Source organism: Hevea brasiliensis, chromosome 7 (assembly GCF_030052815.1).
Source record: "Hevea brasiliensis isolate MT/VB/25A 57/8 chromosome 7, ASM3005281v1, whole genome shotgun sequence".
Taxonomy (NCBI): domain Eukaryota; kingdom Viridiplantae; phylum Streptophyta; class Magnoliopsida; order Malpighiales; family Euphorbiaceae; genus Hevea; species Hevea brasiliensis.
This window is the reverse complement of record NC_079499.1, coordinates 99,314,767-99,334,756: the sequence shown is the minus strand read 5'-3', so window position 1 is coordinate 99,334,756 and position 19,990 is coordinate 99,314,767. Positions and strand designations below refer to the sequence as shown.

The 19,990-nt window shown below is 30.9% G+C and overlaps 1 protein-coding gene across 1 annotated transcript; it reads left to right on the top strand.

Annotated features, from left to right (window-relative positions):
• The first annotated feature begins 2,978 nt into the window (after window positions 1-2,978).
• LOC110653813 (uncharacterized) lies at window positions 2,979-10,052 on the top strand. Its single transcript, XM_021809597.2, has 6 exons — window positions 2,979-3,363; window positions 3,462-3,565; window positions 6,973-7,712; window positions 8,980-9,109; window positions 9,213-9,544; window positions 9,640-10,052. The coding sequence occupies exons 1-6, from the start codon at window positions 3,063-3,065 to the stop codon at window positions 9,761-9,763; spliced, it is 1,731 nt and encodes a 576-aa protein (XP_021665289.1). The 5' UTR covers window positions 2,979-3,062; the 3' UTR covers window positions 9,764-10,052.
• The last annotated feature ends 9,938 nt before the right edge of the window (window positions 10,053-19,990 follow it).

The window sequence follows — 19,990 nt, the reverse complement described above, 5'->3', positions numbered from 1 at the left end:
TGTAACTTTTTATGTAGACACTTTTTATCTCTTAAATTTTTTAATAAATATTTTATAATAAAAATAATAAATAATATAACAATATAATAAAAATATTTATTAAAGATATAAAATAATTTAGGATTAATTAAATTAAATGTTAGTTAATTATGAGATCACGAATTAATTGTCAATTTTCTTTAAGTTAATGACCATCACTATTATTATTATTATTTTTTATTATTATTATTGTCATTGTTGTTAAATTATTTTTTATTTTAAACTATTATTATTATTATTAGGAAGGATGACATGTGATAAATAATATTTTTGTATAGATGAATTTATAAAAATAATAATATAAATAATTTTTAAATATTGCATTAATTATAAAAGGTTTTAATTTTTAAAAATGAAATTAAAAAAAATAATTTAAATTGTTAAAGTAATGTTGTAAATAATATTGATAATTAAAAGAAAAATAAAAAAAATTAAATAATAATTATTACAAAAGAGTATAAAAGAGAGTTATTAATAAAATGTGAAACGTGATAAATTTTTTAAGGAAAGTGTTATGCATGAATAATGTATAATTTTTATTATTTAATTTAATTTTTAATTATATTTTATTTAAGATAAATTATTATTAATAAATTAAATTTTAACTAAAAATTTTCTATTATTTAATTTAATTTAAATAATTATTTATTTATTATAATAATAAATTTTAATTAATTTATGATGTAATTAATTAAAATGCCTATTTAATTCTTTTTATACATATATTAATTTCTATAATAACTTCGAGTAAAATGTAATAAAATTATTTTATTTAAAAAATAATTTAAATTTTATGAAATTTTTAAATTGATTTTTTTATATTACAAAAAATATATTAGATTAATAAGAAATTAATGTTATTTAAAAAATATATAAATATAATTTTTATTATTAATATAATAAAAAATAAATTAAATTACTAATAATGAATTAAATTATTTAATTTTAATAATAATAAATATATATAACATTATTATTAATTAAAAGTAACAATTTATTATAATATTTTTTAAAAATATTATCTCTTTAAATTTTTATAAAGTGTAAATTTGTTTTTATTAATATTATATATTTTTTTTATAAAATAATTCTTTCAAAAAATAATTATCGTTTTAAGTAAATTTATAATATAAGATAAATATATTTCATAAAAATTAAAAATTAAAATATTATATTTTTTATTAATATAATAAATATTAAAAATATACATTATTTTTTAAAAGATAAATTTTATAATTTTAATATTGTTATTTTATTTTTTTTAATTACCTTTACTTATAGTTAAATTTTTGATGTAATCGTATTTGTATTTTATTTTTAAAATTCTACTTCTATATAAAAATGTAGTTGAGAAATAATTTATACATAAAAATTTAAATATTTAATTATAATTTGAAAAATTTTACATTAAAAATTAATGATAATAAAATATAGATGGTGAAAATATTAGTTATAATTGTATTCACATATAATTATAACAAAATAAAACATTAAAAGTTTAAAAAAATATTAAATAAGAAATTTATTAAAAAAATTAGTAATTAAATAAATATTAATTAAATAAATTTAAATAAATAAATTTTGAGAATAATAAATAATAATTTTTGAAATAAATAATAAGAAAAAAGTAAATTAAAAAAATATTTGAGAGCATTTACGTGAAATGAAAATACTTAGTGAGATGAAAATGATTGATATATATTAAATATTCCATATGACATATTATATATGAACAAATAAATAGAAATCATTTAAATAAAAATTTAATTTTATAATTAAATATTATTTAATTAAAAAATGGATACAAATGCATTTAAATTCAATTTCTTATTAATTTTTTATTAATTAAATTTAATTTCTTATCGATATTAAATATTTCTCATTCATTTGGCCATTTTAATTCAATGGTCATAAGTTAACCATAATGATAATAACATAACGATAATAATAATAATAAGCATTAATTAATCTTAGGAAAGTGAAATAAAAAGAATATTAAATTATTAACATAAAAATTAATATATACTAATTATAAATAAATCAAATATTTATATTTTATTTTTATAACTTTTTATATAGATTACATTTCCTGTCTCTCAAATTTTTTAAAAAAGATTTTATAATAAAAATAATAAAAAATATAACAATATAATAAAAATATTTATTAAATATATGAAATAATTTAAGGTTGATTAAATTATGTGATAGTTGATTATGAGATCATAAATTAATGATCAATTTTCTTTAAATTAATAGCTATTATTGATTTATTATTATTATTATTATTATTATTATTGTTGTTAAATTATTTTTTATTTTAAATTATTATTATTATGGAAGATGACATGTGATAAATAATATTTTACATAAATAAATTTATAAAAAAATAATATAAATACTTTTTAAATATTATATTTAATCACAAAATATTTTAATTTTTAAAAATTAAATTTAAAAAAAATAATAATTTAAAATATAATAATTAAAGTAAAATTATAAATAATATTGATAATTGAAAGAGAAGTAAAATTATAAATAATATTGATAATTGAAAGAGAAATAAAAAAAATTAAATAATTATTATTATAAAAAATATAAAAGAGAGTTATTAATGAAATGTAACACGTAATAAATTAAAAAAAAAATGTCACGTGATCTTTTATTTAAAGTATTACTTTATTTTATATATATATATATATTTATTTATTTAAAATGTTAAACTAAAATAAAATTTATTTTTAAAAAATAAATTTTATTTATAAAAATTAAAATCAAAAGGAAAATTTTAAATAATTTAACTCTGCTTTTGTTTTTACCTTTTTTTTTTTTAATTACGATAGCTATTTTGCCTTTTTTAGCCTTTACAGCACCTTCTCTTTCCAAACGCTCTACAAATCCCTGCACCCTCCCACACTGAATCACACCTCCAAAAGCGAAGACCAACGATTCCCATTCCGACGGTCAGACCTATTTGATTTTTATACATCCCAAGCACAAAAGCAACCAATTTCTGTCAGAGAACGATGTCTCTCCTCGGCGACGATGGCCGCGGCTTCGAGCTAGCTCGCAAGCTAGAGACGCTAGGCGTATGGCGGACGTGGCTCGGCGACTCTCTCTACTCCAATTTTGTTCACTTCCTCTCCTCTTCCTCCTCATGGGACTCCTTCATGCGGGCTGACGAGCCCAAGTCCAAATCTCAGATCCACCTCCAGCTCCGTGTCCGCGCCCTATTGTTCGAAAAAGTTAGCGTCTCTCTCTTTCTTTCTTCCAATAATCCCTCCACTTCCTCTTCTTCGCTTGCTGTTTCAAAGCTTAATCCGAATTGTGAGTCTTCTAATTCAGTCTCCGTTTAGTGATAATTAGTTTAAAATTGAAAATTTCTTTTTATCAATTATCTTTTTTTTTTCCTCTGGTTCTTCCAGATTTGCAGCTGCATGGTGATGACTTATACTTCACTCTGGAGGACGGGGATCAACGGAGAGAAGTTGGTGGTGGTGGTGTTGGGCCAAATGTGGCACCGTCTAAGGTTTGATGAACTAAAACTTCTTATCCTTTTGTATTTTTAATTGCCGACGTGTTGTGGCCCAGTCACGATATGGGGTGTTTGGGTAGTGAGAAAGAGAGGGAAAGTGAGAGAAAGGGAAAGAAAGAGATAGAAAACTGAAGAGAAACAGAGAAAGAGGGAAGATAAAGAGAGCATAGAAGAAGAGATGGAAGTTTCCAGTTCTATTATTTGATTAACATCTCTCCTTACACACGTGATTCCTACTTATATCGGCTTCTATAAAATTGCTAATCTACTTCACTAACAGTCTATTAACAGCTCATTGGCCGTTCAGTACGTGATAATGTTTTAGAATTAGGTGCAAATGAATTTCGTTTACAAGTGTATGCTTACAACTTACAATTGAAAGAAGGCTTGATTAGTTAAGAAGTTACACTTTTACAAGTTCATCGAGTGATTAAATACAGTTGATTTAAATTGCCACACCTAGGCGTATTCCCCGGTGGGGAAACCCTGCCCTTTCCTCAGTCTCCCTTTCTAAACAAAAATTCGAAAAATTGTAGAATTATAATCTGCATTTTGTTACTTAAACTTGATGATTGATGAAATATTTTTGCACTGATTCTTTCTGGTTCGCAATTCAGATATTTCCTTACCTGTTCTGTTAAACAATGCACTCCCATTATGTTCTCTTCCTTTTTTTTTTCCTGTCAACTTTGGCTTTTAATGCTTTGTGTTGATGTTTTATTTTGGCTATGCTTTGTAAGGTTTGTATTTTAGGCCCACTTATTTGGCATTCTGATTTCTTCTTGTCATTTTTTAAGTTCACCATATACTATTGGAAGATGTATATGAAAAATCATGCTTAAAAGAATAAAGGGTAAATGTAAAAGATTTGTGGAGACATAGTTGTCAAATCGAGAATTGAAACTTTATTTTGCGAATCAGGAATTGAATTGAATTGTAAGATTCTATAAAAATTCTTAAAATTAATTAAAAATTATACATGTTCTAAAAAATAAGTAAAAAAAAAAATCACTATAACATATTTTTATAAATGTAGGATTATCATTTAATTAGAAGTATTCTTTATTATAGGAGAATATGTTCTTATTATATTATATGGTTTTATGTTATCAATTATTAACTTTTGAATTATAAACAATGTTTGTCACTGTGCATATGGTTAAACTCTCATTTAAATTTGATCCAATAATTAAATAATAAAAAAATAGCAAGTTAAATTAAAATGTCATAATATATTAACAGAAAATGTCATAATTTAACAACCATAAGGAGGAATAAATTAACCAAAAAAAGAAAAAGAAAGAAAAGGGAGAGGGAAAAGAAGGGCTGGTGGAAGAAAAGTAGCTAGGGGAAGGTTTTATGTGCACTTTTCATAATAAAAATGAAGTGCAATCTTAAAATTTGAAGGCTTTGACGTCTAACAACTCTTTAGAAAAAGAATTGACTAAATTCGTTTATTCGTATTGATTCACCCGATTCACTATTGAATTGTAAAATTTGGTCACGATATTTGCAATTCACTTTATACATTCAAATTGCTAGGATTGGGAACTGAATCGAATCGTACGAACTGGATCGAGAATCGTAAGATCCTAACAACAGTGATTTATGGATGAATAAAGGGTGACCTAGTGCATGAAGCATCCCACACTTGTAGCCTTTGAGAAGGGTTATTGTATGCAACCTTACCCTTGCTTTGCCAAGAGGATGTTTTCGTGGTTCGAACTTGTGACCTAAGTAACTTTATTGATACACCAAAGTCACCCTTTGTGGATGAATGCTTATTCAAAATTTATTAATTTATATATTAGACAGAGCAAGATTTTCTAAGAACATATGATAAATCCCATGCATGGGTGAGTTATAGTGGAGGAAATATTAAGCAATACTGCATGCACATTTTTTACAACAAAATTTTAAGCCTTTGCTGCTATATGTCTAATATATCTATATCTATAAAGCAAGCCAAGCTTTCCCTTGAATCTGCCATGCGGCACTTTCTAAGGGGAGCTTGGCTTGCTAATTATTCATTATTATGTTTTTTTTTTTATTTTTTTATTTTTTATCTTTTATGTTACTATATTAATGTTTTATTTTTTCTTTAACAATGTAAGTTATATTAAAGATTAACACATACTGTAATCGATGTAATTAATTAATTAAAGAAGTAATTGTTTTTGTTATAATATTGATTGTCAATCAATTATCATAACTATTATTATCATTTAAAATAAAAACTTTAATGTTACTATATTAATATTTTATTTTTTCTTTAATCATGTAATTTATATTTAATAATTAATACATATTATAACCCATGTAATTAATTAATAAAAAAATAATTGTTTTTGTTATAATATTGATTGTCATTCAATTATCAAAATTACTATTGTTATTATTATTTAGAATAAAAATAATTTTGTTTAATACTATAATTTGGTTAATTTTATTTTAATAATTGTCACCTCTTTCAGTAAAATTTTCTTCAGCTTTAAGTTAGACTTAATTATTAGCCAACTAATTAATTTGTGTCCTAACTAATAAAAATTATCTTATTTAATTATTTTCATATGTAAATTAATAAAAAAGTTATTTTCTTTGATGTTATTGTATTAAAATTTATTTTTTTCCTTAAATCATTTAAGTTATATTTAAGATGTTACTCCAGAATCACACTACTTGGCCTTATAAAATTGCTTCCTTTGTCTTAAATTTACTTTCTTAATATTAATACATATTATAACTTATGTAATTAATTAATAAAAGAAAGTAATTGTTTTTTATCATAATATTAATTGTCATTCAATTATCATAATTGTTGTTATCATATGAAATAAAAAATAGTATAGCTAAAATTTACAAAATATGTGACTATATTTATTCAATTAAATTTGAATATTTTCAAGATTATTTATCTACTGGTCATTATGATGACACTTCATATTTTTTTAATCTTTTTCATTTGTTTATTTTTATTAGTGATGAAAATGATATATTTTAATTATATATGTTAGCTAATTTATTTTTTCATAGAAAATATATTGCAAAACTGATTAAAAGAATACAATTTTATTAAAAATCTAAATTGTATATATATAGATTAAAATAAAATATTAAAGTGAGTGTATTATATTTACATGATATAAATTTTAATAATCGAATTATATAAAAAAATATCAAAAATAATTTTAATAAAATATGAAATATTAAAATTTAAATTAGATAAATAAAAAAGCAAATTTCTAAATTTGTGCATAGCACAAGCATTTGGCTAGTTATATATGTTTGTGTTCTGTAACTTCTAGTGCTTAATTATTTATTTATTTTTAAATGGTCCCTCTGTGTATTGTTTTATGTTTTGGTTTGTGGTGGCTGGCTTACAACTTTGACTGGGTTTGCAGAGCCATTCTAAATCTACTTTTAGTACTGGATCAAGATATGGTGATTCTGAACTGGAAAGCATGCCCCAGAGATTCAGGAACGAAGAATTTCCTGAAACGTGGTATAGTCAGTTTATGGAAAAGCATAAAGCTAGTAGACCATACAGGTTGTCATTTGGAGACAGAGAGTTGGACAAACGTTCACCTGAGGAAATGTCTAATTATCTTGGACTTCTTGATAAGCATAAGAGAAGGCGTCTTGCATTTACACCAAGTATGCATACCAGTTCTGTTTTAGATGATGAGGATGTAACCTTTTTCCCTGAAACAATGTTTATGTCAAATTGTGTACCTGATAGTGCACTTCCGCTGATAATTCGAACTGAAAGCAATGAAAAAATTGAGTTTCATGGAGTTCTTGATGCATTACCTCAGACCAGGAGTTCTGTTGTGATAGAGAGGCTTGGTATTAGTGTGGAACAAGGAGGAAGTTTACATCGTCCGAAAAATGGGTCTGAAGGAAATAGGAAACTTCTTGGTCAACAGCAAGCATCACAGATGTGTCAGAAGGTAGTGGCCCGTATTTTGGCACAGAAGGGGTTTGAAAGTGCAACAGAAGTTCCAGTGGAAGTCTTATCTCGATTGCTTAGGTGTCATATTAGTAAACTGGGCCGTATTTTGAAAGTTTTTGCTGATAGTTATAGGAAACAATGTTCGGCAATTGACCTAATTAAGATGTTTCTTCAAACAGCAGGATATAGGTGAGCGAGAAATCCCTTATTATGTTTGTTTTAGTGTTTTCTTCCTCATCACTTTTCAAGCTCCTACCAGTTCCATGATTTTATTTTTGAACTCAGTTACTCAAAGCAAAATAATTTTTTGTTGTTTCTAGGATCTTATTGTCACATGGATGCACCTTTATTCAGCTTTAACTCTAACCCTCTGTTTGGGAGAGGGAGGAAAGTGGATGGGGAGAGAAAATGAGAGGAAAATGAGGTTGTGGGCTCACATCTCAGGAAACAAAATTTTGGGTCCGTTGACCCATTTTCCTATTCCTCTCCTTCCATTTTCCTCCCTCTCCCAAACAAAGCCTAGGATTATCAATCAACTGTTATTTGTTGAATTTCTACGGTTCTTTAGATTCATTATTCAAAATGCTGTGATATTCGTTTCTTGTTAGTCACAAATTGCCAATGATTTCTTTATAGTAGCTATTTGTGACAATATATGAGGGAGTGCTTAGATGTTTATCATAATATGTTAAAGAAAACAATGATAACCATCTAAGCACTATTTCAAATAAGTTCAGCTATAACTATTTCATTGTTTTAGTTTGCCTTCATATACTGCTTTTCTTTGCCTTCTTTCACATTAATTTTTTTTTCTTTATAATTATATTGAATGGTGAATATGCTGCTGGCATCTACCTTTTCGTTGAATCTTATGCAGTTGAACAAATAATAGCCAACAGATTGAATGCTCCAAACTGAACTAGAAAGGGTAGATTGTAGTGACCAATTAATGTTAAAATGCTTGATTTAGTAGCACAAAGCTGAAATAAGCTTGGTAGTTATCATGATCATATCCAGTGACCTGAAAAACCAAATTGCAGATGCATTTGATTTGATGGCCTATGACTTTTGTGCCATAAATGAATGAATATCCAACCTACTAGTTCTTGGGTTACTGCTGCAATTTAATTGTTTTCATATTCTAAGGATTGGTAGTGCTGAAGCACTCGACTATCAAAGTAAAAAAACTCGGTGCACTAATGGAATTCACTGTGAAATCTTGAACTGCTTTGTTCTTGGTGATTTTATGTGGACAAAGCAAGTATATGGCCATTTTTTTCTTTGAACAAATCTCTGGTTATTTCTTCTGAAGTTGAATTCTTCCTTTGAATTAGACATACCTTATTGTGTGAACATGTTAGCATTTTGGTGTTCGTCATTGATAGGTATGATGAGTGGAATCAGTAATGTTAGCTTCTGTTACGTCTTTCTAACATGTCTCTTTTTTTCTTGCAAGTAATCTTGGCAATTTGATGGAGCTTAAGGATGGGACTAAGAATATTGTGCAACAAACGCAACAACAAATACACGGAATGCAGTCACATTTGCAGCCTCAGCACCAGAGCACGCTTCGGTTACCCCAGCAAGTACATGATCTACATTGGTTTCTTTGGATCACTAATGCTTTTCATGTTGAAGTTTGCAATTATGCTGGAACATATCTTGTAATGATTGTTGGTGAAACTGCAGATTCCAAGACAAATGCATCCACAAATGCAGCAGATGGTTAATCCGCAGAATTTGGTTTATCAGCAACAGCAGTTGGAGAGATTGCGAAGGCGGCAATCATCCACTCCTCGCCCTGCAATGGATATGGACAAGGACAGACCAATGGTACAAGTGAAGATTGAAAACCCATCAGAATTGCCAATGGATGGAAATGCCTTCAATGCCATCCACTCCAGACATCCACAATTGCAGTACCGTCAGCAACAACTTGCTGCAATTTCAAATCTCCAAGCACAATCTAGCAATCAATTTAGGCAGTTGACATCCATGCAAGTTCCTCAAATGCAGACACCGTAAGGAAAATTCATAAAGAGATTGAATTTTACTTGGTTGATTACTGCTTGCAAGTCCTTATTTCCACTTCTAAAATGTGCTTATCTGAGTGCAGGAACATGAGCATTGCTAGGGCTCCACCAGTGAAGGTTGAAGGCTTTCAGGAATTGATGGGTGGGGATGCTTCCGTAAGACATGACTCCGAGGAAAATAAGCTAACCTCTCCATCGAGTAAATAGCTTTGCCACCTGAGCATACTTTCCACCACAATTCTGTTGTCCTTTTGTTGTTTACAGAAATGTTTAATTTGTATATATGTTAATTTATACTTTTCCGTAGGGTATTTATAGTTTTGACAGAATTAGGGCCATCCTTTTGAGGTTATACAGAGTTTCAAAAACTCACCTATATACCTGACGAACAATTGGTCGAGTTACAGTAGCTGCTTATTTCAGATGGAACAATGGCAGTTGGCAGCTTCATCCATCATCAAACTTGGCATTTATGTTAGGAAAAAAATTCTCTCTAGTCTCTCAAATCGATTAATTAATTTCGTATTAATTTATTTTGATGATTCAATATAAATCATCCGATCTCTCGGATTGATAACGTCTTCCTGAGATGTACCATGCTATTTGCAATTCGTGTGCTCCATGAGGGTGTAATGCACGGGGACAAATGGGTATTCTAAATGCAGACCTGCAGACCATTCCGGCGTGCTAACAAGTAGGCTCGTTGAAGAGGATTAGTTGGAAGACTTGTTAACCTTGTCGTTCTGTTGGTAATCGAATAAAAAAAAATCTCCTATGACTGCTCGAAGGGGTCGCATACTTGAGTGACCCCCATATTAGGTTGCCAACGTATTTTGAGCTTTTAGCCTTGCTACTCTGAAGACAAGACAGTTGGTAAGCTTGGTCTCGAGGTTAATTGTATACCATTAATGCGTTTGAGAGTCTATTACATAAATGGTACCTAGACCTGCATTTGTTAACTTACACGCTGAGAGTCTATTGTATAAATGGTATCTAGATCTTCATTTATTTAATTCATGGTTACCGTTACTTAAGACTAGGGGTGAGCAATTGGTTTAAACTGAATTAAATCGAATCGAATTAAATTATAAAAATTGAATTACATATTTTAGAAATCGAATCGAACTGAAATGGATGAAAAATTAAATTGAATCGAATCCTTTTATTTCGGTTTGATTCTGCTCAAATCAATCGGTTTTGATTTTTGATTATTTTTTTAATTTAGACTTGATTTTCAAGTTATTTGGTCTAATTTTAATTTTAGTTTGAACCTAATAATCATTAATCAATAAAATTAAACAATTTATATATAAAAAATTAAATATAATTCATAAATTTCTCATAAAAATAAATCAATTCAAAAATCAATTCGATTCGATTTGAATATATAAAATTACTATTCAGTTCGGTTCGATTTTATTAATTTTTTTCTTTCAAAATCAAATCGAACCAAAATAACCGAAATTTTTATAATATAAAACTGAACCGAACTGATTGAATTTTAAAACTGAACCAATTAAACCGAATTGATTCTATTTGATTCAATTTTTCAATTTGAACCAAAATCTGCTCACCTCTACTTCAGACACGTTAGAATTTTATAATTTCCTCCGGAGACACATATTTTAGCCTTTGACAAAGACCTAATTGAATAGAGCAAACTCACATAATATAGATATTCACCTATTAAATTATCATTGCTACAGTAAAAATATATAAGCATGTACTACATCTGAGAAAACATTCCTGAACTCAAATAATTTCCTACTCTTTATACTCCTTTCTTCTCTTTTTTTTTTATTATTATTATTTTTTATTTTTAAACTCTTCCACCTTGTACTAACTTTATCATTGGAGTGCCAAGTGAACAGCATCCCTTGGCCTTGACTCTTTATTTTGTATCATTTGCCTTCTTGAAGACTTCATCAATAGATATTCTATCTTTGAAAAAGAAAAGAAAAAAATTTTGTCCAACTCAAAGATGGAAGGTTTTTTTTTTTTTTTTGGCCCAAGGATTAAAAAAGAATACTTGTGCTTTGATTTCATTTTCAAGTATTATATGGTTTTGGTTTTAATATATTAGTACGTGTGATTAATGGCTTAAAAATTACTTTTGAGAAAAATTATTATTTTAGATGTTAGAAAAATATTTTATTATTTTTTATAAAAATTTATTAAATTTAATTTTAAATTAATTTTTAAGATCCTTTTACCTGTCGATGTATTATATTATTATTATTATTATTATTATTATTATGATGATGATGATGATGATGATGATGGTTGTTAGTACCTCAATTATCATTAATGCCCTTAGGTTATTTAGACTTTTTTTGGGTTGAAAATTGGAGCCAGACTTAAAACCTATGATATCAAAGGATGTTTTTCTTTCCTATAAAAGGAGCTTCTGTGTTTGCACATAACTTGTGTTTGCTGTCATCAATTGTGTTTTCCTTTTCCCAATGTCCCTTTTCTCCTTATCTTATCTTCCTTCCTTATTTTGTCATGAGTACTTCATCTTCTCAATCAACTCAAAACCAGCCTACACAAACAACTTTGCCAGTTCTTAATGAGACTATAAATATGACAGAAGCATTATCCTGTGAAGAGCCATCTCTGGAGTTAATATCCTCTTTGGACATGGGGGCTCAAATCATAGACAAAAAGTTAGTTGCAAAAGTTATAGCTTCTACAAGGTATAATCCATGGGTATTAAAGACAACATTAGGTGTAGCACCCTAGGCAAATCCCACATCGGCAAAACACGGGAGAGATGCTGGGTTTATAAGTTAGCGGTTCGTAACCCCTAGCGACGCGTTTTAAAACTGTGAGGGCTTCGGCCCAGAGCGGACAATATCACTAGTGGGCCGGGCCATTACATTAATGTAATGGCTCGGCCCACTAGTGATATTGTCCGCTATGGGCTGGGCCATTACATTTGTGGTATCAGAGCCGCTCCGCATGCAACCTTGAGCGATGGTGGGACAAACCTCAGCGAGGACGCTGAGTCCCATAAGGGGGATGGATTGTAATACCCTAGGCAAATCCCACATCGGCAAAACACGAGAGAGATGCTGGGTTTATAAGTTAGCGGTTCGTAATCCCTAGCGACGTGTTTTAAAACCGTGAGGGCTTCGGCCCAGAGCGGACAATATCACTAGTAGGCCGGGCCATTTCATTAGGCAAGATGTGGAAGATGTCTTCTGACTTTCAAGTTAAGAGGGGTCCAGACGGAAGCTTTATTTTGCTCTTTGAAAACTCAACTGAGAAGGATGGTGTTTTTGATACAGGTCCCTGGTCCATAGATAACAATCTAATTGTGTTAGCCAAATGGCCACCAGATCGAACAATTGAAGAGCTAGATTTTTCTACTGTTACTTTTTGGGTGCAAGTCCATAGACTTTCTCCATCAAATTGGAATCAAGAGAATGCTGAATGGATAGGGAAGCTGTTTAAGGGTTTGATGTATATGGAACCGATGGTATGTGAAGGGGCTAATTGGGATTCCTATATGCGAGAGGGCATGGGCATAGATTAACAAGCTCTTGATAACCAATTTTTTAGCTCAAAGAGGGATGAAAAGAAATTTTGGATTAGATTCAAGTATGAGAAGCTGCCTCTATTTTGCTTTGGATGTGGAATCATAGGGCATGTTTTTAGAGACTATAGTGAACGGCAAGGGGCTTTCATGGTTGGTCGTCTCAAGTATAGTCCTAGTCTTATAGCAAAGTTGCCTTTTTCGCATAATCTAAGTGGTGTTTCCATCTCTCAAATTACATCCAGGTTTGCTTCTATTGAACCTTCGTGCCCAAACCCAAATTTTCTTGACCTCTACCAAACCTTATAAAATCTTTATCAATGCCCTTCTTTTCTATGTGGCGCATTCTTCTCATGCTCCTCTGCCTCATCCAGACAAACCTCTTTTAACTATCATTAATTGCGATGGTATGGATAGCAACAGTATAATAGGTTTTGGGAGCTCGAGAATCCTTAATCCTACAGATGCTACACTAACCAAGGACTTTTAGAACAAGGGGAAGGGTCTTATGTCAGATAAGATGCTATAGACAACTGCCATAATTCCTTCTATCTGTCCATTTCCTTCTAGGGATATCTCTGGTCATAGCATTAATGAAAGCCAACCACCTGCCTCCTATCTTAGTAAAAGAGTCTAGAGAAGTGTTCCTTGAATCCGGACATCTCTTTGAGGGAAGAATTCTATCTTAATATAAGAAACAAAGGTTTAGTGGGCTTTAAAAGAGCTAGGACTTCTATGGCTAAGAGTGTAATTGGGGCCCCCTCTAATCAAGCTCAATTAGAGAACAGGGCTCTAGGGAAGAAATCCTATCAGGAAAGCTTGCCCAAATTAAATATATCAGAGTTTAAAAACCCAGTTATGGTGGATCCAAAACCTTTTGACATGTTTGTTCACTTAGCTAGTAGCCTATTCAAACCTGGGGCCATTATGGCAGGCCCAAACTTGAAGGAGATAAGGGAAATTCTTGGCATAACTAAAGAAAATCCTCTCTTTTCAAGACTTGACCTAGCTCTGTGATAGGATGAAAATTCTACTGTTGATGATGGAAATTCATGTGCTCATATTATTGGGAGTCATCCTACAATGGATGAAGCTGCTATAATGCAGGTTCCAAATATTGCAAGAAAGTGGAAACATAAGGCTTGAGAATAATCAACTTCTTTGCTAGGTAGGAAGCAAAATCAAGCTTATCAAGATGAGGCAACATTTCATTCTGTGACACTATTGGAAGTGAATGAATCAGTTGATATTGATATCTCTTCTAAGGCCTCAATGGTTGGCCAAAGGCCACCAAAGGAGCCATGATTGCCATATCTTGGAACTGTTAGGGGATTGGGCATCGTTGGATAGTTCGAGCTTTAAGAGAGCACATTCCAAAATATAGCCCTTCCTTAGTATATCTAATGGAGACAAAGAATAAGAGGCAATATTTTGAAAGGTTGCTCAGGCGAAATGGTTTCAGCTCCTCATTTTATATTGACCTGATTTGTTTGCAGGAGTTCTGGCTCTCTGGTGGAAGGATGATATAAGAGTTTTTTTATTTCAAATGTGTGTGAAAATTTTATTGACTTAGTTATGGAAACAGGTGACCCTAGTATGAGGTGGTGCTGTACTCTGGTGTATGGTACTTCGGTTAGGAGTGAAAGAAGAGATTTCTGGCAAGATATAAAGCTGCTTAATTCTACTTGTTTTGGACTGTGGCTGTGCTTAGGTGACTTCAATGCTATAACTTATCAACAGGAAAAGAATGCAGGCAATGTTATCAGAATGGAGGTAATGTTGTCAGATCTTCTCAAGTTTCTAAGTTTATGGAATTCCTCAATGATTTCCGGTTTATGGATTTAGAATACAAAGGGTCTTGGCATACTTGGAATAATAAACAATATGGAGAGGGATCCATCCAAGAGAGACTAGACAGAGCGGTGTTTATGGTGGAATGGTGAGAAATTTTTCCAGAGGATGTAGTAGTTCATGAAGCTCTTCTTGGCTCAGATCATAGGCCTTTAATTCTCTTAACTGAAGAATGCAGAAGTAAGAGGAGAAGTCTCTTCTGTTTTGAAGCTGAATGGTTGTAAAATTCTAATTGTTAGTCAGTTGTGTCTTCGACTTGGCATCAAGATATTGTGAGATCTCTTATGTTTGTAGTAGTGCAAAAGCTAAATTACTGCACTATTGAGCTGAGTCGATGGAATACCAGGACCTTTAGAGGGGATAGAGAAGAAATGAAAAGAATTAAAAAGCAGTTGGAAGAGGTGTACAATAATACTACAGAGGAAAGTAACAGAGAGGTGGAACAACTTCTTCCCTGTTTGCAAAAACTTTGGCACAGCGAAGAGGTTCATTGAAAGTGGAGGTCCATAATTAACTAGCTGATGGAGGGTGATGAAATAACCATTTCTTCCATTTAACAGCTATCTAGAAGAGGCAGTGAAATCTCATTATGAAGCTGAGGAACAGTGAGAGGAAATGGTTAGAATCAAAGGCTGAAATTCAAATTGAAATCACTAATTTTTTTTAAAGAATCTACATAAGTAATGCTTCTGCTAATGTAGAGGAAGTAATAAATCTTTTGCCTCATATAGTCACTGATGATATGAATAATTTGCTTATGACTCAAGTGACTGATGAAGAAGTGAAAAGGGACATTTTTTAGTAAGGAGGCTTAAAAGCTCTAGGACCATATGGCTTTTCTGGCATCTTCTACCAACAGAACTGGGATATTATGGGTGGGGATGTTTGTAATGCTGTAAAGAGTTTCTTTTACTCTGGTTTCTTTTGAAAGAGATGAATATAACTAATGTGGTCCTAATTCCTAAGTGTAAAAGCCCTGTTAATGTTAATTAATTTAGCCTATGTAATTTCATCTATAGGATCTCTAAACTTTTTGTTAATCGTCTTCAACCTTGGATGAATTTTCTCATTTGGTAGGATCAATCTTCTTTCATCCATAGAAGAGCAATATAGCATAATTTCATAATTGCCCATGAGGCATTCCAGCATTTAAGATCATCTCACAGCAGATTTCTTTCAATGGCTATAAAGCTAGACATGCATAAAGCTTATGATCAAGTTGAATGGCCTTTCTTGGAAAAGCCCTCCTGCAATTTGGGTTCGTCCCATTTGGGTCCAAAGAGTTATGCAATGCGTTATAATAGTTAGTTACTCTATTCTGATAAATGGGGAACCAATATAGCCCTTGAAGCCTTTTAGGGGGCTAAGGCAGGGAGAACCATCGTCTCCATACCTGTTTCTCTTTGTTACCCAAGCTCTATCTTGTTTGAATGCTAAGGAAAAATAAGAAGGACATCTCAAAGGTTTGAGACTATTGAGAAGCGCCCCTCTGATCAATAATTTATTTTTTGCTGATGATACGTTGCTTTTTGGAAGAGCAAGCTTGTATGAGGCAAAGATAATTAAGGAAGTGTTGATCAAGTACTCAAAAGCCACGGGTCAACAAGTTAACTTCCATAAATCAAGTATCTTCTTTAGCAACAAGGTTAATCACCAACTGCGATAGAGAATTCTCAGCTTGTTCAATATGAGGGAAATGACAATTGAAGATAAATATCTTGGTCTTCCATCCTTTTAAGGTAGATCAAAGATTCTATATCAGAATTTTGTAGAGGAGAGGATTATTGCAAAGGCTCAATCTTGGAAGCAGGCTCTTTTATCTCAAGTAGGTCGGGAAATAATGATTAAAATTGTTCTTAATGTTATATGTTGTCCCAAAATAGTCCAAGAGGGGGGTGAATTGGACTTAAACAATTTTTTGGCCCTTGCTTGTAGCCTAATGAAAAATTGTGGCTTTGTTCAACTAGGTGCTCCTATATATATAGTGAAAGTGATATGTGTTTCAAGAATATGTCCCTAAATTGCAATTCAAGCCTCAATCAATATTTATAGTAATTTTTGACATAACATGCATCACAAAATATGCAACTAATTTCTCAATCTACTCAATATATCTTTAAGTATATCAACTCAATCTATTCAATCAACATTCAATATCATGCATGGAAATTAAATTATACAAAAGTGAAGAGATTAAGGTTAGAGAAATCAAACACAATAATTTTTATAGTGGTTCGACTTAACTAGCCTACATCCACTCTCTCAAAGAACCCTCTTTGAGTCTTCTCTCCACTATTTGCTCTTTTAAAGGCAAGAGACCAAAAGCCTTTTACAAATTCTTCAACACTATGCTTTTACCAAGGTAGCTTGAACCCTTAACAAGTGTTATCTCAAGCACTCACACTCACAAGCTTCAATAGGTGCTTGTACAACCTCTCTTAAATGCAATTTAATATTTTAACACTCACTCTCATTCAATACAAATCGAACTATATAGAAGAGATGAGTTGATTTGCCAATGGTAGCTCAAACACTTTAAAGCTCTTGAATGAAAGCAATAAATGAAAAATCAAGATTGGAGTGTAATTGTAAGCTTTCATCAAGTGTAAAATGAAGTAAATAAAGTGTATTTATAGTCCCAGATCATTTTAAACTGTTTGAAACCTTTTTGGAACGTTATACACTATGTTCTAGGCAAAATAGCCATTATTTTATTTTTTTGTATGAAGTAGAACAACTCTGATTATTTAGCAAACTAATGAAATTTTTGACGACAGTAGTAAACTAGTTAACAAACTATAATTTTAGCAAACACATTAGCAAACTAGTATTTTAGCAAATAAGTTAGCAAACTAATTTATCAGATACCTGTTTGAAATTGTAATCTTTAAAAATCTAATTTAGACCTTAAGAGAAATATATATTCCAATAGCAATATCCAAGGTTATGATGAGAGAAAATTTTATAAAGTAATTGAAAGAAAAATTAATTTTGAGCTTCAATTGACTAAACTTTTATCTATTTTTTTTACACAAGTCCTAAGACTCAATTCCTAACTCTATGACTTTCATACATTTACTTCAAGTCTTAGCTTTCATAATCTTGTTCTTTTTCAACTTGGATTCATCTTGAGATGCCTTTGAGTGCTCTTCCTCCTTAGATGCAACCTCAAAGATTCTTCATGAATAAGAGAAAGAATCTACACATCACTTAAAATTGAGTTAGATAGATTCTAGTTGAGTTTTGTTATCATCAAAATCAATGCTCATTTTGAGCTACACGGGGTCAACAATCTCCCCCTTTTTGATGATGACAAAACTCAATTGAATTATCAATCAAGAATAAATAAAAGTGTGAGTAAGTTTATGTATAACCAAGCATGTTAGTATGCGGAAATTACTCCCCTTAAATGTATGCACACAAGTTCAAAAAATCAAAGTATTAACAACTATACAAAACTCCCCCTGAATTTATGCTACAAGAAATATTCATAAGATATCCATAATTTCAATATGCAAAATGTTAAACTTAATAGTTTGCACACATAAGCCACAATAGTTTGCATACACACTTCTAAAACATAAGCATACATTCATTTTCAAAGCACACATCCATTCTCCCCCTTTTGTCATCAGCCAAAAAGGAAACATGAGATATTAATCCAAAAAGAGCCAAGTAAGCACAAACTGAAAAATAGTAAGGTAAACAGTAGCAAACTGAAAAAGCATTTAACAACAGTAGTAAACATATTAGTAAACTAAAAAAGCATATCATTTTCTAAACATTAAGTCTTTTACTCCTTCGAATAGCTTTGGAAGGCACTATTTTCTTCTTGGAGGGTTTGGCAGTAGGTGACTGAGAAACTTGGTCAGCCAAAGACTAATGCTCCTGTGATTCATCCTCATCAAATGGGCTTTGAAGAGCAGCAGCCAGAGTCTGATATGGATTGGACAATGTTGACTTAACTCTTTTCTTTCTCTTCTTAGCTTGAGAAGCTTCAGCTGTAGAAAGCTTAGGTGGAGCACTCTTCTCCTGATCCTTTAGAGAATCTTCCTTTTTTTGTGTAGACTCAACTACTGGTTCTACAATTTGTTCACTCTCAAGTTCAACAGTAGGTTCAACTACAGGTTCTACAACCTGTTCACTATCACCCTCAACAATAGGTTCAACTGCAGGTTTTGTAACCTGTTCACTTTCATGCTCTACAGCAGTAGTAGACTCACCAAGTCTAGTGCTTCCACACTCAACATTACCATGATCAAATGCACTACCATCATGAGTAGAAGGATCACCTGCATGTGCATCAGTCTCAACTCTAGTTGCAAAATCAGTTCCCTATGCCTGCTTAAGATATGCAATCTGTTTCTTTAACTCCTCATTTTGAGTAAGTAAATGGCTTACTTTGTAATCAATAATATCCACAAACTTTCTTAGAAGTTTAATAGACTGATTTAATGTACTGAATTTCTCATTAATAAATGTTCTCAGCCCTTGAAGCTCACTCATAATCTCACTTTTGAAATCTGAATCAACTTTAGCTTTAGAAGATCTACCTTTTTCAAAACGTTTCTTTCTGCCATCAGTATCAGAATGAATTTCTCTAAGTATAATTAAATCTGCCCTAGAACTTTCCTTAGAGACATTTATATCCAACTCTCTAAACAAGGCAGTTAAGAGGTGTGCATAGGGTAATTTACCAATTCCATAAGCTTCACACATATTCTTGAAAATCAGATAGGCCAAATTCATTCTCACTTTATTAACAATATGCCACATGATGCACATATCCAAATAACTCAAATATCCATAGCTGCCAGATTAGGACAAAAGATATAATTCACCATACTGTGAATAATTTTAATGTGCTGAAGGGCTTTAGTGCTAGTGGATTTTTCACTAGTGGCAGTGTTGGCAGGAAAAAACTTCACTTTCAAATTTAGTCAAATTAAAACCTGGAACTCTAGCAACATCGCTATGAGCAGAGATTTTATTTCCATCATTCTACAATTTTAAGGCATGGGCAACAGAAACATCATACACTCAGT

What these genes read in the sequence shown, in the direction of transcription:
- LOC110653813 (XM_021809597.2), top strand. Translation starts at nt 3,063, where the DNA reads ATGTCTCTCCTCGGCGACGATGGCCGCGGCTTCGAGCTAGCTCGCAAG. An exon ending in CTTCAAACAGCAGGATATAG is followed by an intron (nt 7,713 to 8,979) that starts GTGAGCGAGAAA and finishes TTTTCTTGCAAG; the next exon opens with TAATCTTGGCAATTTGATGG. An exon ending in GTTCCTCAAATGCAGACACC is followed by an intron (nt 9,545 to 9,639) that starts GTAAGGAAAATT and finishes ATCTGAGTGCAG; the next exon opens with GAACATGAGCATTGCTAGGG.